General features: G+C 37.3%; 1 protein-coding gene across 1 annotated transcript; it reads right to left on the reverse strand.

Moving 5' to 3' along the window:
- Positions 1-497: 497 nt before the first annotated feature.
- Positions 498-25,296, reverse strand: SYCP2 (synaptonemal complex protein 2). Its single transcript, XM_083873563.1, has 47 exons — positions 25,188-25,296; positions 24,335-24,379; positions 23,577-23,717; positions 23,203-23,335; positions 21,945-22,072; positions 21,370-21,394; positions 20,624-20,709; positions 19,703-19,791; positions 19,141-19,175; positions 18,436-18,578; positions 18,304-18,356; positions 18,040-18,085; positions 17,759-17,854; positions 17,332-17,392; positions 16,630-16,778; positions 15,670-15,744; positions 15,081-15,239; positions 14,288-14,387; positions 13,591-13,724; positions 12,767-12,850; positions 12,576-12,636; positions 12,420-12,477; positions 12,094-12,230; positions 11,688-11,782; positions 11,338-11,456; positions 11,061-11,091; positions 10,729-10,793; positions 10,564-10,621; positions 9,855-9,910; positions 9,309-9,357; positions 9,025-9,199; positions 8,571-8,635; positions 8,033-8,212; positions 7,109-7,292; positions 6,464-6,711; positions 6,182-6,352; positions 5,882-6,058; positions 5,414-5,504; positions 4,745-4,906; positions 4,322-4,449; positions 4,037-4,131; positions 3,856-3,955; positions 3,371-3,429; positions 2,995-3,073; positions 2,523-2,579; positions 2,072-2,173; positions 498-584 (listed from the first exon to the last, which is right to left on the reverse strand). The coding sequence occupies exons 2-46, from the start codon at positions 24,365-24,367 to the stop codon at positions 2,105-2,107; spliced, it is 4,539 nt and encodes a 1,512-aa protein (XP_083729689.1). The 5' UTR covers positions 24,368-24,379; positions 25,188-25,296; the 3' UTR covers positions 498-584; positions 2,072-2,104.
- Positions 25,297-26,390: the final 1,094 nt, after the last annotated feature.

The following is a 26,390-nucleotide window of genomic DNA, read 5'->3' on the forward strand; positions in this document are numbered from 1 at the left end:
AGGTGGGGAACAGCCCCACACAGAGGGTCAGCTCTGGCCCGGCTGGGGATGGAATCTCAGGAGCTGCTCCTGGAGAAACCGTCAGGCAGGAATGGAAGGTGAGGATACACAGAAACACAAATCTGTGTCAGTGAATGGGAGAAGGAACTAAAGAGTCCTGAGTGAGGTGGTGTCAACACTGGAATATTTGTCTTACTTGACTATCAGACTTGAATGACCCCATCACTTGATCCAAAGATGTGTTTTTTCCTCTTTATTGTTATTTTTTTAACTTGCTGGCTTTTCACAGAAATATGTAACATCATAACTAGCCTTTCAACATACATACATCTATCATTTTATTATTAATAATATAGGATTAATTCTTAACAACAATATAATGATAGTCCAGGTGAAATATACAAGAAGGCTAAACACAAAGGAGAGCAAAGTTTCTTCAGCAGAAGCAGCATTTTCAGGTTGAGCAGAGCAGATGAGCCACTGTAAACTAAACTTGGCACTACAGTATGTCCTGTTTAGCAGGGATGCACACTTCCACTGGCACTTCCACTTATAATTATGATATAAAACATATTAAAATTATGCTGAAAAACATAATAAAAAGAAAAATACTGTTAGGGTAACTTAGAACAGCTCTTAAATGTCAAACAGTGCCCCTGAGCTGTGTCACTGCTGCACCTGGACCCTGGGGTGGCTCTGAGTGGCTCCATCCTCCCCATGCTCTGATCCTTCCTCAGCCAGCCCGGCCTCTGCTCTGCCCCTGGGGGAGGCACAACCTGTGACAATCCAGAGCCACTGTCCCCTGGCACTGGGCACTGCCTGTGACAACCCAGAGCCACTGTCTCCTGGCACTGAATAAAACCTGTGACAACCCAGAGCCACTGTCCCCTGGCACTGGGCACTGCCTGTGACAACCCAGAGCCACTGTCTCCTGGCACTGAACACTGCCTGTGACCATTTCAGACCCTGGCACTGCCCTCCTGCTGCTGGGGGGGTCTGTGGAGGTGTCTGGACACTCCCTGGGCCATGGATTGTCTCGGTTCCTGCTGGAATTTGGGATTACACCTCAGAGAGGACATCTGGCTCAGGGAGGCTGTTCTTGGGCAGGGCCCTCCCAAAGGGAAAGGGAAACAGGCCTGCAGTGCACGATTCCTGTCACTAACTGAAAACAAGACAGTAGTGTTATTTTTCCCACGCAGCCTCATTGTAGGAAAGCATTTGGGCCTTGCAGTGCACTTTAAAAACCTTGTACAGCTCAGAGAGAAGTCCTGTTTCATTCAAATAAAATTCAATCAGTGGAAAGACAAGTTGAACATCTCACAGAGTCCATCTAGTGGAGACCACAGTGAGCACAGGCTCAAAAAACCCCCAAACCACACAAAAACCAGCAGCTCAGAAAACATTCATTCACTGATGTAAATGGGATGAGTGGACCAAATTATTTACTGGAAATTTCAGTGTAATTATTTCCAGAGACAACACAGCCTTGTGGCTCTAAAAGTCTTACCCAAAATATTTGCACAGCAGCTTCATCTGACTTCTTACTGATTTAAAGCAAAATATCAATGACATTGAGTAAAAAACCCAACAGACAGCATCTGTTTTTATTGACTTGTTTAATAGAACTTTTTGGAACACAGTTTAAACAAGTGTTGAGAGTGTTCTCTCTCAGAAAATTCTCCTGAAGTCTAACAGAGAGACAGGACTGAGATCAAATCAGGTGGTTTGGTGCCTAAATAATTCCTGACTTGTATTTTGGGTCAGACCCAACACATAGATTCAAAGTGCAATTCAAAGTGATTTCTCTGAAAGTCAGTTAAGTAACCTATAAAAATTGTTGAAGACTTATTTAAAAGTAGTATGTGCTAAAAATAAAATGGTATATTACATTTTAGCAGAGTCAGTAAAATAATTCCAAATCTCAAAGGTGAGTGGATAAGTCTTATCCACAAAGCTTTTAATATTATCAAGGAAAAGATGCTTTCATTACAGTAGTTTCATGAGTGTGACCAAAAACAAAGAAAGAAGAAAAAGTTACCTAATTTTCCATTACAAAAGTGTTTATAGTCACCTTGAATTTCAGGAGGGAATCTGAAACATCACTTCAGAATTCTGCCTTTGATTGAAACAAGGTCTGCAATCCCCTGCGAACGTTACACAGCTCCTCTTCTTGCTGTACATAAAAATGTACATTTATCACTTTTATCACTGACCACATTTATCACATGCTTTTGAAAAAAGGCAGGTTTTATTTAATGTATTGCAGTCCTGGTGCACTGTACATGCTGCTTAACATATCAAAGATGATACTTTTCAACATTAAGGCTCAGAAGTAAATGTGTCCATTCACATCTCCCTGTGGCTCCTATCACCCAGATAAGGTTTTAAATATAATAAATCAGTGACATTTGCATTCTGACTAATTTTTATCTTTGACAGGGGGCCAGGAATCAAAATTTTAGTAATTTAGTGTTCAAACCACAAAAAATAAATAAAAATTAGGACAAGATAAATTCGTTTACCATTTCTTTTAGAAATTTCTCTTGGAGTCCTTTTATGTCTTCTTTCAGCAGATGCATCTACAAAAAGACACTGAATGCATCTCCTCTGCTCACAACTGCCACCACATTTTCAAGCAAACAGTGATATCCCTAAATGTGTCATAAATAAGAGATGCAGATGCACATGCAGCCACCTGCCTATGGAAAAAGGATGTTTTAAATTTTATCTTTCTTGGATGAGTAACACCAATAAACAAAGTCACAGAATCCAGAATGAGTCCTGGTAACTGCACACACCTTGCAATGGGTGAAATCTAGGCATAAACACTGAATATTGTGAAATTAAGGGAAATTTTATGGCAAAAGCTAAAAAAATATTATGCACCATTAATATAATGTTGAGGATAAAATCTTCAGGAAAAAAAGTCAATACTGGAATCTGTGGGTACAATTGAGGAATTATTAAAATGAGCAAAACAGAAGTTCACCATACCTCTGAAGTAAAAACATTTTCTTCACTGCCAACAGAATAGTAGATATTCTTTTCAAAGGAAGTTTTAAGAATCTGAATTCTAAAGAAATAAAAGCAGTTCAAACAGCTTTGCTGTATAAGGACTTCCTACACAGAGCAGAAATACATCCCATTGTTGGGAGTCTTTCTGCATTTAAAGCATGGATAAATATCCCCACCATTGTTAGTGCTGAACAGCCCCCCAGGTATGTGGAGAAATTCAGCTGGAGAATAATTATATGAACATTTTAATCTCATTTTCTCATCAACCATCTCTCTATTATGGAAGGAGTTGTGCTGATCCCCCTCAAGTGAACAGAACACGAATCTCATCCCAGGATTAGTGAACCCTACTGACCTCTGCTGCTCGTTTTTCACGTATGTGCTGTAAGTGTGGGAATGCTTTTTCCAAAAGGTCTGGAAAAAAAAATATTAAGAAATGCTAATAAATGGGAACTGATTTTCCAAAAACTCATTAATTTCTAATATGAACAAAATGACAACCACAGACTCAACACAAAGGGGCAGGAGTTCACAGCCCCCACAGGAGCTGGAAAAACTCAGCCCATTAAAGTAGTTGTAAGAGTTTATTGTAGGAGGAAAAACATACAATTTCAAAAGAAATTCATCTGGTGGATACATGCAGGACAACACAGTGACCTTGGGATTCTAAGAGAATCCTGACACCCCAAATGTATTATTTGAAATCTGACCCAACTAGAAGCAAAAAGGTTAGGGCTTTGAAAATCAAAATTAATGACATTAACTTAAAGATGATGTGAATGATCTACAGATTCCAGGAGAATTCCCTTTTACCCACGATCAAACAACAAAAATACAAACCGAGAATTCCTTTTCCATGATTTTCAGGGACTGAGAGTCCTTTTCAAATTTCTCCAGTTCCTCAACGAGAGTAAAATGAAATTTGTCCAGCTGCCTGATCCTACCAAAACAAACCAGGTTACTTGCAGAAAGTATTCACTGCATTTTAAGGATGCTTTAACAGAAATCTGCCATTACTGACCTGCACTCATGGAGCTGATAAGTCATTGTTGCCAAATGCTGATGGGCAGCTCTCAGGGTTTGTTTACTGAAATTATCCATTTTCCGCGAGCGGTTCTGAGAGGGTGTTTTAACATGAAATTCAGATTATTTGCACTTTAGGGAAAAAAAACCCCAACCCTGTAATATATTCAGTACTGTAACTGCTTAATATCACAACAAACCCCCTTGTAAAAATGAAATTGAGTGGTGCAAGCCAAGCTGTCACCCCTGTGCTCCCCCAAGTGATGCACATGAAGGGTCTTGCCTCAATTTTCTTGGTAAATTCTTTCTGGAGCTGCTGACAAATGCTGATGGTTGAGCAATCAGGCCCCCAGAATTCCCCATCCAAACCAGACAGCTTGTTTACAGATTGAGTGGAGACACTTTCAGATACTGAAGAGAACAAAAAGATGATGTCAAATTCAGTATTATAAAGTCCCCAATCTGAAGTTAGCACAGGGCCTAGAACAGTTTTTGTTCTATATAAATATTAATGTCACCATTCAGATGGCATTTCTATTTGCATATCGATTTTCTGACTTTTTATATGGATCCAGTCTCTAAATATTTAGTATTTTTTATTCTTTGCTTTAACATGTAAAATGCCTTTTTATGGATATTCTATTTCATTGTTAAAACTTGAAATTATCACATTATTTAAAAACTTTGCAGTCAGTCCATGACCAACCTCTGTAAGTAGCAGCATCATCTGTTTTAAATAATTTTTTAGGCTTTAAATTTATTCTTCTCCTTCCTTTCTTTTCCTCCTCTTTGCTTGTTTCTGCCTCGTCAGAGCTGCTTTCTGTGGAGCTGTGGTAAGTTCGTTTGAGGAATGTCTGTACACTTGGTCCTTCAATAAACATGGAAACAATGCTGGATTTTAGCATTATTATTATTTAGAACAATGAGATGGGTGGATAAAGAAGATTTTATTGACAAATTGGATGCAAACTCTAGGAGGATGTACTTTGGCTTTAAAGCATGAGAATTATATAAAAATTAATAACCATTACATTTACAGAGGGCACATTCAACTGAATTCTGACTGATGAGCAAGTCTGGGATTTTTTTCTGATAAAAACACTATCCCAATTTTTTTCCCAGTATCAATAGGAATGCCTCTAACTTCTTATTTGGAGCGCAACTAACTCTTTATTAAAGCTGCATTTTGGAGCCTGGTTTTCAGGTTTTTTTTGGATAATTAAAACAGCAGCGAGAACGAGAAAAAGAATAAAAAATGGAATAATATTGAAAGCATATAAGAAGATTAAAAATATTACTATGCCAAATAAAACATTTTTCTTGACCCTTATGGAGATACATAGGAAGTATTTTGCTTTAAATTAAACGTCTGTACCTGACTCATTCATGGGGGAAAAAGGTTCTCTAATCCAGGACTGTACTTTTTTCCTGCTGGAAGCAGACAAGGGGGATGGTGCTACACAATCCTAAAAGAAAAGTCACTGATTTATTCATTAGCTTCCAAATTAAATTGCTTTTAGAAGTCTCCATCAGAAGCTCACATTGATGTTGTAAAAAATAATTGATTTTTTTTATTGGAAGTCACTAAGAAAATATTTACTCCCTGTTATTTTTTTAAATTATGAATTGTAACTGATCTTGTTGGGATAGAATTCTTTCATTGCATCCATATGATAAAAAATTATCTAATTTATCTCCAATATTTGAAAATTAACTATTAGCAGGTGCCAAAATCCATGTTAAATACTGAGATGCATTTCCCTTAAACCTCAGCACCTGGAAAGGAGGTAACAGATGCCAAGCTGCAGCTCTCTTCTGCAGAGCAAGGAATGCACTAACTCACCTCTTTACTTTTATTGAGAGCTTTGGTGGGATCCTGGAGTTTGTTTTTAGCACTAAGTGTGTCTGAAAAGCAAGACTGGAGACTTGAATCCTCGTTGTTATTCCCTGTTTCCAGCACAGCTCCCTTTGCACGTTTTCCACTGTCAGTTTTATACAGTTTTTCAGTTGTTAAGCTGGTCTACGCATGAAGAAAAAAAAAATCATTATTAAAAGGAGATGTCCCTTAAAGCTCATTACCTCTAAATTGATAAAGCAAAGAGCTGTAGGTCTCTGCTGAAGAGAAAAGAATTTAGGAACATACCTCTTCCTTGTTTTTGGGGATAGGCTTAGTGATGTCCTGAAGCTTTCCTTTAACAGAAAATGTGTCTAAAAAGGAATGTTGGAAGCTTGAATCTTCATTATTCTTACAGGTTTCTGCTGCAGCTCCCTTGGAACTTTTACCACTGACAGTTTTGTATGTGGTCAAGCTGAGCTGCACATGAACAAAAAACCCCAAACATTGAGAGGAGAAGCAAAAAACAGTTGTCAGGCAGATGGAACAATCTCAGTTAAAACAACTCTAGGGAAAGGTTAATGCTCTTACCAAAGATGTTTCAGTTAAAACTGGTGAGAAGCTTTTCCTTCCAAATGTCAACTTTGGAACTGCTGTCTCAGGGGACTGAGTTACAGCCAGACTTTCCATACTCTTGTTTTGTGGACAGAAATTACTGGGAGAAGTTCCTCTTTTAGAGTTCAGCACTTCCCTGTCTTCTGGCGTTGACTCCTGCAGACTAAGCGACCTCTCACTGGAGCTGTGCTCTGGACTGACACCTCCTGACACTCCCTCAGCACCTGGGGAACAGTTCCTGCACTGTCAGCACCACTCTGGGAGTTACACCAGGGCAGCCAAAGCCCCACACGGCTCCTGCTCCAGCCCTGGGGATTCCCAAGTCTCAGGTGTGTGGAATTTGGCACAGGCCTTGCCCTTTCTCCCTGTGCCACTGTTCCAGCAGTGCCAGATTTGTTCTAATACTGACATTATGTGTTTCTGCATTACCCTGATGTCAAATAAATGCACCAACCTACAGAAGAGTTAGTGACATACTAATACAATTCCTTAAATTATGTGGAACAACTGGAATTAAAAGATGTCTCATTTTAACAGCATAAATGTAAAATTGTACTGCTGTGATGACCCTCAATTAACCTCCACCTCTTGATGCTAGAAATTAAAAGTGAAAATACCTACACCTCATTGTCTCAAGGGAGGCAGGGCTCTCAGGTGAAGGCATTTCCAGTTCCTTCTGCTCTGCAGAATTCCTGGATTTGAGTAGTGCTTTCTGCACAAAGCTGTCCACTCTCTTTGGCTCCACTGGTACAATCTGCAGGACCTTTGGCTGCTTGTAATCCTTGTTTGCCCCATTCATATATTTCTATTAAAATACAAAAGTTGTGTAAACATCTTTGTAACCACAGTGTCCATAAAAGCTGCTAAAGAGAGATGTAGATTTCTTATCTAGATACCATTGATCAAGCAGAAGGACCATCACCAGAAGTACTTAAATCCATAAGCAGATTAGGTTTTCCAACATCAATAAACACTGAATTTCTTTAATTCAACACATAAATTTCTGTTCTAATGAACTACTTAACTACTGGAGGCAATTACTGATGTTTCAGGATTTAATAAATGAAGTTTAGAAACCTTTCCATATATATTGACATGATATGCTAAAAAAGGAAAATGTTTTAGCAACCAGTGTTCCTTTACTAAAAATCCATTTGGATATTCAGCCAATGTATGGACACAGCTTTACCAGCACCACATCAACCCAACAAGATTTGGCTCACTAAACCCTCTCCCACTGAAGGACATTTTTAATATATTGTCACATTTTCAAAGTACAGCACACAGTAGCTCTTTGCAGCAGAATAAATCTCATAAATAAAACCCAAAATCTATTATGACTAAGAAGATTATTTAGGACTGATTTTCTTAGCAGCTCAATACTCATCGTTAAAAGAAGGGGAAATATTAATAATAATAAAATTAACTTCAATTTGCTTCTGTTGGGCATTTAAAATTCAGGAGTACCAAGTACAAAGCAGAGCAGAATTTACTTTGAAAAACAGGACAGGAATGGGTTTTTAATAATCAAGTGGAACTGCACACCTGTATTTTGGATTTCTCTTCCTTAGAGGTGCATGTTGGAATCTTTAGTTCACTCTCAGACTCAGAACTCGAAGGCTCTTTGTAATTTTTTGTTGCTGCTGCTCTTCGAGGGAGTTTTTCTCTGGTGGGTTTTACTTTCATTTCATTCACTTTTGAATTCTGGGGTTTACAATTGTTTGCCTTTGGAAGAATAAAACCATCTTCAGTTAAGAAGAATCATTAATATACACATAAGATAAAATGGCAGATAACTTGGTTTAATTACTTGAAACTAAAAAGGTTTAACTTTACCCAAAGCACAGAGGATCCAACTACTAAAACAGCACCTAATGTACAAAATCATTCCAATTCACTCATGAGGGAAAAATCAGCTAAATATTATATGAAAAGAATACAGTATCTGAAAAGAATAAATTGTATTTAATAAATGATCTGGGAGAAACATCACATATGTATGAAAAATTATTTTTAAAAAGTTTCAAGGGGGAACTAAGATTTTTAATTTATATTAAAATTCTAATTACAAATTTACATTTACCTTTTTCTTATTTGTGGTTTTGCCTTTAGCTTTATCCATGTAGCAAGCAGGTTCAGGGGATGCATCTGCTGTTACAATACAAAAAAAGTTGAAAAATCAGGAAAATAATCAGACGTTTGACATTAGTTTCAGCTGTAAAACAACAGAATCACTTTCATGCCCACAAATTGATTGATTCAGTAACTGCTTTCAGCCCATTATTTTGAAAAAGATATATTTTTAACTGACAGCAACCTATACCTGTCCCATCCTCCCATAGTTTTTCCACATTAAAATGCAGAATTTATGAAAATTGATCTTTATAAATTATTAGAACTAATTTGAAAATTCTTTATGCTTGGAAACAACAAAAATACACGATATTTGCAACACAGCACATGCTACACTCTGCACTTCATATCTATGGACAAACTTACTGCAGCATTCTTCAGAAATAGGAAAAAGAAATTCTTACTTTTGTCTGTGGTCACTGGTTTCCCTAATTTTTTGTTTCTACTGTAATTGATTATCTGGGCTTTAGGTTTCCTCTTGGATTCCTGCAGCCAACTAATCTCTGTCTTGCTGTCATCCCCTCTGTTTTCTGTGTCTGAGTCACTAAAGAGATGCTTCTTGTCTCGATTGTTTCTAGTCTACAAAACCCAGAAAAGTTGATTAATTCTTATACATAGTCTGTTCACAGAACTGGTATTTAATGGCAGAAGGACAAACTGTGCTGATCCACAAAAATCTGAGCCTTACCTTTTTTCCTTCTTTCCTTTCTGTGCTGGATTTACTGATGGCTGTGTTCCTTAATCAGAGAAATAAAACTCACCTTTAAACAGTATTTAAAATAGCTGTTCTAAAGCTTTCTACTATGCCCATGACATCTAGATTAAAGATTCAAACAAAGGTACCTACTTTTGTTTCCACAGTATTCTGGAACTACCTGTTCACTTTAAACCTGAAAGGTTGTGTTTGTGTCCCAATTATCACTAGGAGTACACAGCAAGAACACAGTCCCTTCCAGGAGGATCATCAAATCCATCTCCCTCTGTTCAGGAGTTTTTCTCCCTGTGGTATTCCATGAGGAGAACTATTTCCTTCATGGAACACATCCTTTCCTTTTAATCACCTTCCCAGAGGACAATCATGAAACAGCCTAGGAGAACACAGCAATGTTTATTGCTTAAAAAATAACACAGCCAAGATATTCTTATCCTGCACCATTCCCTGGGATATTGTGACTGCCTGCTGGAGAGTGCAGGCTGTGCTAGGATAATCAGCAATTAAACCAGAACATCCTACCCCTTTTTGCTTGTCTCTGTATGAACACTCAGTTCAGTCACACGCAATTCTTGGATCTAAAAATGCAAATAGAGAAGAAACAAATGAAGGTTTTCTTTGGTTATAGAATCTGTACAAAATTAAACAGGCCACCAGCCAGTAACTGCTGAGGAGGGTTTTTTTTTAGTTTTTACACTCAGTAATTAAGGGATATTAATTTCTATCTTAGAATTTATTTACTAGAGCTGACGGTTAAAACCAACAACAACTGACTGAAGCTTTCAGTATCTCAGGGCAATACAAGAGTTCCCATCCACCTACTTCACAACCTCTCCCAATTCACTCCTCTGAGCCACAAGAAGCAAAACTGTGTTTTATCATCATATTTTCTTTTTGCTCAAACATCTGGACAAAGATGTCTTTAAAATGAGGATTAGAAGGATGCCAGTAATGTTTTCAGGATAATTTAAGATAATGATATTCCTAAAACACTGTTTAATTTTTTAATTCAGGAAAAATATCATCACAACCTGAAATGGCCAGAATCTTAAGACACAGGAAATTGTTCAGTATTTGAGAATACTGGAGGTATTTACAAGGCAAACTTTCTCCCCTACTTAGTTCACTGACATTTTCAATTTTCAGATCTTAATTATATTTTCAGGAGAAAACATTTGACTGATCTCCTTTCTATTCTATTCATAATATATAAATTTCAGTTATTTCTTACTCCAAGCTTGATTGTAGGCTCATCAAACCCACTGATGTTAAAGTTGTAGACATCATCCCTACCGAACAGACACAGAGATCAATTTTGCGACTGAATTAATGAACATTTCACACAGTCAGGTGTGGGTATTCAGAAACTGTGTTTGAAAATGTGGTAACTACTTACAGAACATGACCCGTAGTTATATTGAGAAAAGAAGCAGTTTTTAGGGTCCTGTCCTGAGCTTCTTCCTGTTCATAAATGAAAAGTTAGCTCCTCTGTCAAATTTGGACTGGGCATTCATAGACACTGTCATCTCAAAATGCAACTTCTTCATCACGAAGATAATCAGGTTGATTAGCAACAGTTCAATATGGTAAAACATATCTGCAGTCAATGCATAATTAACATTAATGTCTACAGATACTTAATATTCAATGGTATTTATGAACTTTCCCTTTATACCTACTGGCTTCCACATATTAAAAACAATTCCAACAAAAGAACTAATGTGTTACCTTGGAGATCCAGGATTTATTTAAATATGTCCTAAAAATAAAGATACATTTTGTTAAATACTAATTAGAATATATGCACTAGAATACTGCCTGTATATTAAAAAAAAAAACCCTTATCAAACTCAGTAAATTTATTCACGCATTTCAATACAGCATCAATTAAAAGATGGAATAAAAGAGTCCAGCCCCTTTCATTTATCAGCAGTCATGGTTACATCATAGAGACAAGCCAGAGGCACACAAAGACTCAGCACAAAAGGAAGAGTTCACATCATACCTGTTAAAGCCCAGGGAATCTCTTGCCTTGCTCTTCTCATCACTCTTGTCTCTGTATCTGTCACTGATTTTACTGATCAGTGATTTGGCTGTGTCTGCCATTTCTTTAGACTTTGGTTTCTATAAAAACAGTTCAAGACTTAACACCCAACAGAAGAACAAAGCTGCAAACAAAACTTCAGGTTCCTATGACTCCTCTTAACATCACTAAATGTCTCCTAATGGATTAAATGACATACATTTGAAAACCATTTTCCCTTGCACGACAGCAAACCCACCAATTCTGAAACACTGAAAATTGGACAATTCTCTTAATTGCAGGTGGAAGAAACAAAGGTAAGAAACTCTCACTGTCTTTGACTGTTTTGGATTTGCAGGCTCTTTTCTGAGAACATCAGGGTCCTCTTGTGCAAGATCAGAAAGCAAAGATGTGTCAGGCACTCTGGCTGAAAGAAATATTTTAAACCAGGGTTCAGTAGGAGTTGCAATATATTTCCCTTCTGTATTTAACAATTTCTGTTCCAAATGATCAACACTGACTCTCCACTGAGGATGGTCTCAATTTAATTTTCTTGGTTCTGTTTTTTTCATCTGTTTATCTGGTGAGGTACTTCAAAAAGCTGAATAAATGCTTTTTGTTTCACAGCTCTTTCACTACCAAGAGTAATAAAGGGAAAAACAAGCATCAGTGTAAATATTAATTTAATTTCTCTGAATCTGTTTTTGAGAGTAACAGTTGACCAAGTGTGACCATCACCTGCATGGGATGCACGTGCCAGTGATAGATTTGGATTTTGCTTGCCCCCAGTTGTTACATTCTTCTCAGGAAGAGGGAATGTTCTTTTTTTCCATGGTTCAGTTTTATCAAAAGAAGTCTCCAAAAGACCAGGTAGCCTAACAAAGAACAACACCATCCTACTGTCAGAACTTGAGTCTTAATTGTCATAAAATAGGCAAATTATTATATCTTACAGATATCAAAGCATTTTACATTGGAACAAAATATCAATTCTGGTAATGCTTGAAAATTCTTCCTTCAAAGTGAGTGACAACAATGACTTGGAATTCTTTTCCAGTACTTACAAAGGTTTCTTGCTTCTCCCAACTGGCTGAGAATCAGGAACAATATCAAACACTTCATCTAAATGAGACATTAATTTGCTGTCAATTATTATGGCAAAAGAAAAAATTAAAATAATTTAAAAAGTAAGGACTATCAATGCTTGTAAAATTACTTGCCCAAAGTTTGCTTTTCTGTAGCCTCTTGTACAGTTTTTGAGACTTCTTCAGAACACATTTTCTACAGTGGAATGACACCCAGAAGGAAGTATTAGTGCAGGACCATAAGCAATACAACCTCATAAACTTGTGCTTTCTCTAATAAAACATGAATTTCTTTTTCTCATTTCGTGGAAGTGCTGTTCCAGTACCTTCCCACGTATTTTTGCCTCATTCCTGGTATCTGCCTTCCTGATCTGCTCTGTTTCACAGAATTCATTGTCTACTGTGCATCTCTAAAAAGCACAGTAAGTAACACTGCCAGTTACAGCCCAGAAAAGCCAAAGAAATGCTTTAAACAAGAAATTCTGTACATGAAAGCCTTTTCCAAAGCATGGCTGCGCCAAAAATGCTTCAGAGTCCCATAGTCTGGGGCTTGACCTGATCTGAGCAAGGCACACATTCACAACCAGAAAGAATACAAAAATATTATTTTATAGTCACTGTTCAACAGGAAGAAAAAAAATACTTAAAAATATACTTTAACTGCAGGTCAGTGACAGCTGTGTAGTTTTGTCTTATAGTAGTGAATGCCTGATAAAAAATGCACTAAAAACTAATGCTTTAAATGCTGCAAGCTGAAGAAATCAACATTTCACAAGCACAGCTGAATGTACTCTGTGTTTTATGACTGTGTGTTTTATTTCACTACTGCAAAATCAATTCGAAATTATTGCATGCACCTTTCTCCTATTATACACAAAGGAAGAACTGAAGTTCCAGAAAAAGGAAGTTAATTCTGGAGTCAGAAATGATGAGTGAATGCAAATTAGGTCTAATTTTGTTAGAGTTCAGTCTGACTTTGAACACGTTAAACCTGAAATCCAGAGGACAAGAAAACATAATGCAAAAAAAGTAAAAAAATGCTGTTTTCTAAAAGTGACTTGCTGACTGTAAAACTCTAGCTCTTCAAAATATGTATTAGGAACAAATTAGAATAGAAATAAGTATTATTCTAAGAAAAACACTTAGCTACAGAGGACGTGCATACTCTAGGAGGTTCCTGATAGGAATTCTTTGTTCTGCTCTCATTTATTGCATTATTGTCAGACCTCTTAGTAGAGCTGGTCATTTCCAGAGGCAATTTAAGTCTCCCTTTAAAAGGAGTGGCTGAAACAAAATAGAGATGTGTTAGAACTCCACCAGTTCTCCCATTACAACAGGAAGAGCTTTGCCCATGATCACAGTTATTCCATAAACTCCAACAAAACCTGGTTAGTTTTGTTACCAGCCCCTTATGGACCTCTAATAATTCCATTGATTCCAACTCTGCTATGTGGGGATTAAAAGCCCACAGACTGTGGATGTCTGGAGGCAAAAGCAAAGCTTGTTACAGGCTGGCTCTGGTAGAAAATAGTAGGTTTCTATTTAAAGACTTCACTGTACTATATTTTTACTGAGTTCTCAGCTGGCTCCAGCAGCAGCAGCTCCCTGACAGCTGCAGAAGTGCCAGGGGACCCTCAGCTGTTGGGAATCAGTGCAGCCCCTGGCCCACACCCTGTCTATGGACCAGGAGCAAGCAGACCTGAAACATCTCAAGTTTAAAACATCTGCTCAGGAGATTTTGTCATTTCTCCTTTTCATTTCCAGCTCTGTCAAGGATCACAGCTCATGCCTGAGTTTCAAAGTCCATTTATAGTGTATTTTTACCCTGAAAGCAGCTGCAGACTTACATGTGCTGACAAAAGACAGTGGACTCCTGGTGGACACACTTGTATTTCCAGGAATAACCACAGATGCTTCAGACACTTTCCTTTTACGGGATGGAGTTATCTTGAGGAACAGAAAGAACTTGGCCATAATACACTGATTTAAGGATGACAGCACAAGAATTCAGAGAATTTATTGCCAAGATCCTCTTGACACTTTCCATTATCGGAGTGTCAATTGCTGCTGCTGCAGACATCAAGTTATATCCTGCAGTTATATTTCAACAAAATATTTTTCAAACTGAGATTCATGGTTTTTGTTTTCTAAATTAATTCAATGTCCCTTGTTCACCAAGGAATACCCTGGAGATCCTGCAAAGCTACAAACTAAGCAGAAAAAGGTTTATAAACTCCTACTGCAAGACACCCATGGGGCACCATGAAGACACAGTAACTGTTTTGGTTTTCAGCCCCTCCCCAGCAGTCTCTGAGGCCATAATTGACTTTTCCATACTGGGACATCTGAGCATATCCTCAAAAACTTCTCTTTAGAGAGAATTCTCAGACCATCATGCTCTAAAGATCTTCAACAATTCCTTTTTATTTCTGTCACATTACTGTAGTTTCAAAATACTAACAAATTTTTTAGCAAAAGGATTTTTATACCTTAGTGTCAAGTCATAAGAAAAACAATCAAATCCTTATTACAGTACTAACTATATTCCAACTGTCAAATAAGAAGGGGTTTAGACTATTAAATATTTAAATTGACATGCATTTTCTCTCTACTTCTTTTTGTTTTGAAAATCCTACTAACCTTGGAGGAATCACCTCTGAGTTTTTCTTGACTGTTATTTTTACCCTGAGTCCTCAAACTTTCAAGAGGTTGCTGAGTTTTGTATTTACTGAGTTTCTTCTCCTCCTCTCCAGATTTTTCTTTCAAACCTGGTGACAACTGACTTTCTGGTACCAGAACCTATACAATATTTTAACTTCTTTTAATTTTTAAATATTTGGATTTTGTGTTTTATTTCTACACAAACAGAGTAAATTCTTTACCCTAAGCAACACATCCCCCACTGGAGATTCTGATAAACTTCAGACTTTTAGTCTGAAAAACTTCCAACTTAATTGCTAATTTGTTAAGGATGGGTTTTCAAGTAACAATGTTCATAAATGAACTTGCCCCGAGCATAATTTTCTGTTTTATTCTATGATTTGGATATTAATATCTCTCAAAAAACCCCAATACATACGTACTAGACACCACGTGCCTGGCTTTAGACTTATCTATATTTATTGATATTTTAAAGTCTTTGTTTTTACTATGAATGATTATCAATTATGAATAATCAGACTAATTAAACAAACCCAAGAAACCATCTCAGCCCACTGAGGTAGAATACCTGTGATCCACTTTCATCAAAGACAATGTGCACAGTTGTTTTGGCTACTGATGCAGACTGCTTCTTGCTCAAGTCCTGCAAAGGGATATGCCAAATTAGACACTTTGCTCTTTTTAAAAATAAAAACTCCAAGTATTTAAGTGATAGATCATAAGTGTCTGAAATCAGATTACAGAGAAATCCAGATTCTACAAATTCACAGCAGTTCCATCCCTCATGAGTTCCTCAGTCAGGCTTCAGGACCAAACAGTCTCTCACAGGCAGCAAGGAGTAAGGTGTGGCCTGCTAAAAATGTTTTACTAAATGAGTAAATTCATGAATGTTAATTGCATTGCAAAACAAGACAGCTCATGCACTCATTTCTGAAAGTATTTGTAAGCAACCACGTCGTGTTTCTGGAAAATTAAATCTGCAGGATTTGACATTAAAAGATGATATTCTCTTTCCAGCCAGGTCATTTTTGTTGCAATTCATTTTTGATCTTGGAATGAAAGAACCATTCCAGGTGATTGAGTCCAGGCCAATTGCCAAGCCCACCACTAAGCCATGTCCCCAAGTGTCACATCCCCATATGTCCTACCCCCAGTGATGGGGACAACACCACTGCTCTGCCTGTGCCAGGGCTTGACAACCCTTCCAGTGGAAAGATTTCCCTAAAATCCAAACTAAACCTTCCCCTGGAGCAACTTGAGGCCATTTCCTCTTGTCCTTATTAAGCATCTTTCCCAAAACTTAACATATTATAGTGTATCTGCTGTTATGTTATAACATATTCTGCTGATCTGTAGCAGAGATGTTAAAGAGAAACTCTTGGTATGGAGAGATACCAATAATCACAGCTGGAACATTCTTATGGCAATGACACATAAAAATGTCAGTTAAATCAATTAAAAACTATTAAAAATTAATAAATTAATAACAATCAACTAAAAGCTATTCAAAAAGGTGTTTAAATCTTACCTTGCATTTATGAAATCCATAAATCTTTTTGGTCGCATCTTTGATTTCCAAGATAGAATCAAAAAGTAAGAGAAATTTCTCTCCTTCAAGAGTACCCACACTCATTGGGCTTTTTAGATCTATTGTTAATAATTTCTTTGAATCTTTTTCTGGACAAAAATAAAATTTGAAAAGCGGTTTCATTTCAATTTAACAGCATCTCATATAATCTTTGTCAACACACGACACCTTCCTCAGTTCAGGTACTAAGATAAAATATTTTATTTAATTCTCCCTAATCTACAATAATTTTATTAGTAAAATAATTCAAAATTTAATTTTTTAGAAATACTTAATCTGTATATTATTCCACAGAATTTTCTTTGAAGGTTGCTTACTACAGCTGCAGACAAATTACAGGTATTTACTGTTCTAACAAGTTCAAAAGGAATATTGTTACCTAACATTGTCTTATGCCTTACTTTGTATTGAAATGACTCCAAGACATGATTATAAAATAATTTTCCTAAAATCACACCAGCATCCCCAAAGTGCAGATGTGATTGCAGTGCAATTTTGTCCCTGATAAAAGCAGTTTCCTACAATACTTTTAAGTGAGAATTCTGCTTTGCTAGAATTAAGTCAGTATTTGAATCAATTTGAAATTAGACTGAAAATTCAAGTTAGAATACAAAAAAAGGTCCCATATTTGAGTTCAAATACCTTCCAGGCTGTACACGTTGACATCTTCTTCTTGTATAATGACTGTTTCCCACTGGTGGTCCTTACATGAAAAATACATTTTGAAAAATAGGAAAAGTATTATATTAAAATTGCAAGAAATCCAGTGATCAAAGTCATTCAGTGAGGACGAATTTCCAACTTTTTAAACCTCTGTTACACAGAGTGACAGGAACTTGTGCTTCACTATTGCTCACTATGCACATGTTAAACTATCCCCAAACAGCATCAGGAAGTCATTACTGTGAAATTATTTGATCTAAATATCAACAAAACCTGGGGTTTTTTTCAGCCCCATCAACACTGGGATGGGCACATAAGTTCAACATGTTGAAATAAAATCTAAAACTCCAAGGAATGTCTATGTGCTGCCTCAGGACAATCCAGTGGGAGACAAAACTCAGCTTACTTCATCCTCTGCTGCCACATAGAAGGAAATACTCCTGCTGCCAACGTTGAAATCAATCCAAAACTCTTCCAGGTTTTCATCCAATGGTATCTGGAGCTAAAACAAAAAGAATAGGATAAAACAGTAAGAGCAGAGAGCACTGACAACTACCAGCTAAGAAGATTCATGCTGGTCTGAACCCTGACAAGCTTTCAGTCCATGCCTACTTGTACACCTCTGAAAAAAAGTAATTTTCTTATTTTATCTCTATTTTTTCTTAACTAGAAAGTAGAAAACCTTACCTCATACTTATCAAGAGCTGCTGATAAACATGGGAATGTAAAAACCCTGTAAGAAAAGGATATTTTTTTCAAGTATTCTACAATGCTGTAAATAAATTTTGCAGATCTGAACACAGCAAATGGGTTTTGTTTTCACAAGCTTTAGAGAATTAGAGATCCCAGTAATCAAAGTAATTTTTACCCCAGGGAGGTAACATGAAATTTAATCACAACATAAAATCCAAAAAAAAGAAAATACATTAGCATTAAAAAAATCAGTTTTACCTTCTTTTGTCTCCAAGCATGCCATTCACCTGGTTAAGAAATTTTCTGCAATCCTATTAAAACATAGAAACTTCTTAAAAGAATTGTAAAATGGAAGTTTCCCTCCCTGGAAATATTCTTCGTGTGACTTACTGTCTCAAACTCTGAATCTTTAATTCCTTTAAATGCAGCAGACACAAACTCCATGGGAAACCACTGGGAGGCCAGAGCTCCCCTTTGCTTCTCTGACACCATCCTGCACAGAGCTTCTGTGATGGCCACTTGTGTGTCATAGTCTGCAGCACAACAGGATTTAAATAACTACTGAGGTGGGAAATATTGCCAGGAAACTGGGGTAAGCAGTGCTGAACATAATCTAGATCCCATTAGATCCATATAAGTAACCCATAAAGGGGAATTAGAAAAAGAAGTATGGGAATAATGATGACTAAATGAGGTATTTTTCAAAATGAAACCAACCAAACTTTTCAGGACTGACAGAGCCAACACCAGGTGTTTAAACAAGAGAGAGGGTTCTCAACTTTAATCTCTCTGAGCTGGGAAATTTTTGGGTACCAAAGTGATCCCTGAGGGAAGTTACAGTACTACTACCCATGGTCACAGCTCACAGCCTCAAAGATTGACTTTTTTATAATTTTTTTCTATTTGAAAACTTTTATTCTTGAGAAAACAAAAAACTTCAATGAGTTTTCCACACACTGAACACACAGAAAACAATCCAGCTGGCAGACTGTATTCAGATATTTTTCTGTAGCTTCCCAATGCCTTCTCTGGTTTCCTAATGGGTCTGCATCTCATTTTTAAGAAGCTTAATACTAAATTAAGTCCCATGCTCACCTCCAGCATCCAGAATTGTCCTCCCCATTTCACTCCTGCCAAACAAAGGAACGTTACATCAAAAGGTGACACCAACACAAGGCCCAGAGGAAAGGTTTATTATAAACTTTGAATGTATGAGACAAATCCCTGATTCTATGGAACTGTCAGACTTCCAAGGGTTAAATATCTCTGGGAGCACTACCTGGGGACCTGAATCTCCTGACAGATACAATTTGAATTCTATTTGCTTTTCTGAAGTGCTGTAGAATGATTTCCAGTGTGAGCAGCCCAACCTTGCAGTGAGTGATTCACTGTGCTTTAAGCACATCCTTACAAATAGAAGTTTAATTACTTTATGACAGCTGGGATGGGGAGAAGCCTGATTCAGACTGGGAAAGAGGAAAATTCAGGCTTCTAATGGAGAATAACCCATGAGAATACCTGTCCACAGTTGAGAATTCAACAGCAAGTGCAGATGTTGAGTTAAACAGGGACCAATCTGCACAACAGCTCAGTAAAAACCACCTCCCAACTCTGCAAATGATATAATGATACAAAAATTATACTGAAGATCATTTACATGACAAGTAACATCTCCTTTGTAGAAAGTATCTTTTTCCTGGCATCTCGAGGGATCTTGTCAAGCAATAAATTCAGTTTTTTTATTACCTAAGAAGAGTGGAAAAAAGGAAAAGTAAGTTTGTTAAACTTTGAGTTATTCTTATTTTGGGCCCTTGTAATGTATTTCATACCAGTGAAGAAAGCAACAGGCTTAAGTAACTGCAAAACAAGAAAAGACAATGAGTTCTACATGATTTTAAATGTTATTTGAAAAACAACCTCAATTTCAATAAATTGCCTCAGTTTCAATGGGAACAGTAGTTCAATATTGGTTTCTTATTTGCAGGTTAAAATACAGAAAATCTTCCAAAGTCAGAGTTCTGTCTGCAGTTGATTGCAGAGCTAAAGTGTACCTTAAATTAGCATTAAAAGGCCTTTCCTTTGGGGATGTAGCCTTTACTACAAGACTTTTTTGTAACTTTCCCTTTCTTTAGAGAGAAAATCCCCTGACAACCTGAGGTTACTAAAATAAACAGGAGAAATTTGGAGTGTACTGGAAGGAATGCAAATTTCCTGCAGGTGACTAAAGAATTTACAACCAACAACCTTAATCCTATTTCTAGCACTTGTAGAGCACATTTTTTCCTGTGCTTTTATACAACTTCCTCACCCAGAACTTTAATATCACTATTTTGTAATTTAGCCTTAAAAAAACCCAACAAACAAACAAAGAAAGCCCCACCACCACAGGTCAGTAATCTGAAAAGCCCCAACATATAAACAACAAAACTTCCCAGAGAAGCATTACACACTCCTTCTGATCCTAGAATACTACAATATTCTCTTTTTTTGTAGTATCTGCACAGTTAAAGAGCTGTCTCCACAAAGTCTGTTAATACCTTACCCAGGAAACTGCTGCTTAGAAAGAAGGATGTTTTACCTCCTGCTGAACATAAATATTAATTCTGGCATCAGTGATGAGGGAACACGTTCTCAGAACAAAGTTGTCTAGTATTTGCATTTTACCTAACAAACAGGAGAGAAAGGAATCAAGGAGTTGTGAGGAATGTATTAGACTGTCTCCTCATAAACATTTGGGAAAGGATTTGTTTTCATTTAGAAATAAAACACAGAGTGTCTGATCTTTTATAAAGGATTAGTGATATGTAAAACAGAACAGTTACTTCAATTTATATTAACCATATTTCTATTCCTGGGCATCACTGTGCAAATCACTGGGTAGGGGAGTATTAATTTTTAACTGTAATTGGTCAATCCTATAACTCAGCTCTCTGAGATACAACTCAGGTGCTGGAATTTCTCTCCCCAGGGCCAAGGAAATGAACGTTTCACTTTGATCATGACACCAAACAGTCTGTAGGGACTTCCACACCGAGAGGTAAGGGCAGGGTGACATTCACAGGGACAGGGTCAATAAGGAAGGACCACTGGGCTGGTCTGAGCTGTCACAGGACCTTGGAAACAACTTTTCTCAGGAATTACTCAGTTCATTTGCCATTTCTGAGACTTACTGTGCTTTTTTATTACTGACAACAGCAAGTTACAAGGAAATCTGTCCATAGATAAACTCAAACTAAAGTTGACATCACAGGAATGAGAAATGTGGTCCTTTGTGTGTTTTGAAAGAGACATTTTAAACTCTCATTTCTGCTTTTATAAGCTCACCTTCAGGTCTGCCATCACACAAAACCTGTAATAAAACAAACCAAACCAAATCACTTCGATAAAGAAAATATTACAGCATAAAAAAATCAGGCAACATGTACCTGAAGGAAGTAATCAAAAAGTATTTAAGATTTTGAAATTATTTTGTCCTTAACAAAGAATCTAAGAGATGATCTCAACTAACAAGTGTGTTTTCCCAAAATTATATTTGTTTAATTTACTGAAATTATTTCACCAATGACAAAAATTTTTAGGAAGAGAAGAAAATTCTCAGATCTTATAAACTTTATAAACTGAGTTAACATACCAATAATAAGTGTAATAAAATTTTGATCAGGATGAATTTTTTTTGTTCATTGAGCATTTACTGTTACTGGTTTTTTAAACTTTATTTCATGAACAGAAATTAGTATGAATACAGCAAACTGTTTAACCCAAATGATTTATAATCTATTTCAGAAGTCATTATAATGTTAACTTCAGGAAGATATTAAATAGAAACATATTTAAAGTCCTTTTATTGCTAAACTAGTAACAATTACTTTGACAAATTTTATTAACAATGTATTTTTTACCAGCAACATGATGAAGAAATCTTCAGCCAGACTTGTCAGCATTTCATTCTTTTCATTTCCTCTGAGGACCAAAATTCCTTTTAACTTTTCAAACCAATTGACCATGTAAAGGGAAAACAAAGGTAAATCTATTTTAATAGCCTGGAAAAGCACCATGTTTTCTATTTAAGTTAATTAAAACTAAACAATGATCAAAACAACACAACAGCATCCCCACTCTGCTGAGCAGATGTTACCCCAGACTGAAATTCTTCACTCAGGCTAAATAAAATTAGGTGATTTTTAAGAACTTTTTAGCACAAAAACTGGAGATCTACTTTGACGAAACAGCTGAAAGTTGATAATGGCTGAATGAAAGTGTTGTTTGATGGTGTGAATACAAGCATAAAGTTATGTCTTGTTTATTATTAAATTTTGTTTATCATTTTGGGCCCTTGTAATGTATTTCATAACACTGAAGCAAACAACAGGCTTCAGTAACGGCAAAACAAAAAAGAGGATTTCTATATGACTTTAAATGGTATTTATCTTATTAAAACAACCTCAATTTCAATAAACTACGTTAGTTTCAATGGGAACATTAGTTGTTCAACAGTTGTTTCTTATTTGTAGGTTTATTATTATTATATTGTTTATCTATTATTAAAGCAGCTGAGAAAGCAATTGAGTAACTCTCATCTGACATTGCCATTAATTTTCTCTCATTAACTCCAGAGTGAAATCTCTGGTGAAAGAAGAAAGGATGTGGTGTCTGTTCAGTTTTTGCTGAGTTACAAATGAATAATGTATCTAACATGCAGGTTAAAATAACACGAAATAATCACAATAGCACTAAAATCTGTTGAAAGAGCAGGTCCAAAATCACAGCTGAGGGAATTAACAAAAAAAACCTTAACACAACAAAAAACACAAACAAACAAACAATTAGATGGCATCAGGAAATTCTCATTCCTGAGTCAAAAGTAATATAAGAAAACACATGAGAATATATAATCTTGTTTCAATTAATGTAAACATATCTAAATTAATTATATATTGCATGATTTGAAAAACCCTCACTGGGATAGAACAGCATCCCTTGAGGGGTCACTTGACAAAGAACATCTAAATATGAACAATTTGTTGCAAAGTTATGGGAAATCCTTAATTCTGATTTAATCAAGGACCAAATCAAACACTGAGCTCCTCAGCACTGCTTATGCACTTTATTCATGTTTCTGTATTTATTTAAAACGTCACAGATGCTTTATGGTTTTACTTATCCTTCCAACAAGGCCGTGTTTTATCATTGCTGGGAGCCCATCTTCTCCTGCAATGCTGATCTTCCTCCCACATTTCTGAACAGCATTTAGTAAAGTGGAAATGCTTTTGACTTCTTGTTTGTCAAGCGCCTGAAATCGAAATTACAAAATAAGCTTTAGTGTGAAGTCCCACAAGAACCCACATTTAATTAACCAGATGCCTTTTTTGTTCTCAAAAGCCACCTTAACTGCTTGAAGGAGAGATTTAATTAATAAAATTTATTCTGGGTTCTTAAATCAACTCCTGGTGTCAACCAAGCCTAATGAAAAAAATCTTTTTCACCCTCTTCCAAAGACGGTGTAGATGATTTTGATGCAATGATTACATTACCCAGCACAGAAGCTTGTCCAGCTTGTTGACAAACTGTTTGCTGCATTTGTGAGACACGTTTTCACATTCTTCCGTGGCCAGAAATTTTTCCAAGGACTGGAAATCCTTTTTTCCTGCAGCTTCATCGATTAACTTTTCAAACTGTAAGCAATATAGCAAAGCAACTGTATTATTGTGTGATTAACAGTGATATAACACATCTAATTAACACAGATTTGATTCAAGTTTTACACAAGCACCTGCTGCATTGGAAGCAAATATTCTGAATCACAAAATAATTAAGTGTAAAACCTTAAATATAGAGCACCCTATCTAATATATTAATCCTGCAAATACTTATGCACTGAGATTTTAATTATTTGCCTTAAATGGCTTTTGTTTCCTCACCTTACAACTAAATTCCTACAGAAGTGTTGGAAGTGTTTGTTGTACCAACACCCCTTACTTGGTATATTTAGTATTTTATGCTCCTGAGTTACCTTATCCATCCTGCCCCTTTATGCTTTCTAAATCAATTACAACTGGATTTCAACATTTTAAGTATCACCTCAGTTGATTAACCTCTGCCAAATGCCTATGATCTATTTTCATCAGTACCAATTTCCAGCTCCTCTTGCTTTCTCCACCCAGAGCTACTTTGCACTGAGCCACGTCAAAAGAAAATTCCCTCCTACCACACTGCACTGAAGACTTTCTTTACAATTAAATGCTGGCAATTAAAACAATCAGAACTCACATCCTGCTCCATCAGCACATACCTGCATCTCATTCCTGGCTGGCATTTTTGCCATTCACCAACTCAGCTGCATAAAAGGAAACAATCGTCACACTTCAAACAGGTTTTGCAAACGCGTTGGGAACCAGTCAAAATAACATTGCAAACTCCAAAGTTTGTCAGTGTATAAATGATATTTAAGCATCTGGGGCTATAGGGGAACTTTCTTGCATGGATAAACAATTGCTTAAAGCAAAGGAGAGGAAGGAATGATCAGTTTTGTAGCTGGAGGCACAGAGGGGCCTGGGAGGACCCTCAGGATTTCCCAGCAAGGAAAGAGCACTGAAGGTCAATACCAGGTTATTCAGGACAGGAGAGTCAACAGTGAAACTCCATAAAGGCCTCTCCATAAAATGGTAAATTAAATTTAACACAAAAATGGTAAATGATGCAGGGAAAAAGACTTCTTGATTATACATACACTGACAGGCTCCACAGTGACTATCACCAGCTAAAAGCAAGATCTGGGTAACAGAAATTTCTGAAAATAATGTCTTAATACTCAAGGGCAGGCAAAATATTTCCTCTGTCGAACATTTAAGAAAAGCAATGAATCTGTTCATGCTTTGTATGAATTATTTAACACCAACCAAACCAAGTGCAGCCAACAACCTGCACCTTTGGTCTCCCCATCCCAGACAGAACAGAATAGTAATTACAGGCAAAATACTTTAACAGTGATTAAAGATAGGGAATGACTTCTGTAGAACAGCAACCGTGAACACAGCCTAGCTATTCCTGTATTAAATAATACAGAAATAACAAACACAGGCTGATTTTAAATTACTTTTTCCAACACAAGATCACACAGCCTCCGCTGAGGCCCGTGCCGGCACCTCACAGCTCTCCTGTCTCCGGCCCGGTCAGACAGCCCTGAGGAGGAAATAAAAACTCGCTTTTCGATGAGGGGACGCCCAGGCCCCGCTGGAACAACCCCCGAATATCGGACCCCGAGCCGGGTCCTCACCGCTCTCCCCGCCCGCCCGCAGCCGCGCGCCCTCAGCGCGGGCCGGGCCCCGCCCCTCACCGCCCGCCAGCCCCGCCGGCCAATCAGCGGCCGGCAGCGCGGCCGCGGGCCAATGGGGAGCGTGGGGGGGCGGGCACTGCGGGCCCTCAGCGCGGCCGGCGGGAGCGGCCCCTCAGCGCGGGGCGAATTGTCTTTGCGGCCGCTGTTTGTAACCGATCTGTGCCCACACACAGAAATCACTGGGCATGGCTTGCTAAAACAGTGTAATAATCCACTCCTGTGCTTAATTTAGAAACGTTTTCACTGCCCGAGTAAGTGTAAAGACACGCTCGGTTACAGACCTGCTGTGGGGAAAGGGTTTCGAGTGACGTCTGTGGTCTTTATTATGCAGAGGGAACTGGATAATTGTGCTTAAGTGGAATCCAGCAGTGCACTGGATAATGTGCTTAAATGGAACCCTGCAGTACTGGGGAATGTGTTTAAATGGAATCCGGCAGTGCCAAAGAGGGGCTTTACCTTTACTGCTGTGGTACTGGTGCGTCTATTGCTGGATCACAAGTGCAGGTGATAAAATTTATCGTGAATTTCACATACTCCGAAAGAGTATCGAGAAGTGTCTCTGTTCATACTTAGAATAAGCAGCAATAGTGGAACATCTGGGAGAGAAGTCACCTTTCACAGTGGGTAAACCTGCAGCAATTGTAAACAAAATAATACTGCTGATTCCCTGAAATGAGAAAGGTAAAAACTCAATACTATAAAAGAAAGAAAAAACAAACAAACAAAAAAAAACAAACCTGCAGAGAAAGTATTTAAAATACCACGAGATGTCACTGTAAGGCAAGAAAATGACAAGTGGTGTGAGAAGGGAGTATCTGCACTGAGGAGCTGGGAGTGAGCAGTGCTGAAGCAGATTTGTAAAACAGCTTGACTGAGAAACCTCCTAATGACAAAACTTTGCATGAGCAACTTCGAACATCAGAAATTTCCCTTGAAAACTGAATCCTGAATTGTACTTTTCCCCACATGAAGCAGAAATAATAAAAGCCAGTTTGAAGTCGATGCTTTCCCT

Source organism: Zosterops lateralis (assembly GCF_965231275.1).
Source record: "Zosterops lateralis genome assembly, chromosome: 16".
Lineage (NCBI taxonomy): Eukaryota > Metazoa > Chordata > Aves > Passeriformes > Zosteropidae > Zosterops > Zosterops lateralis.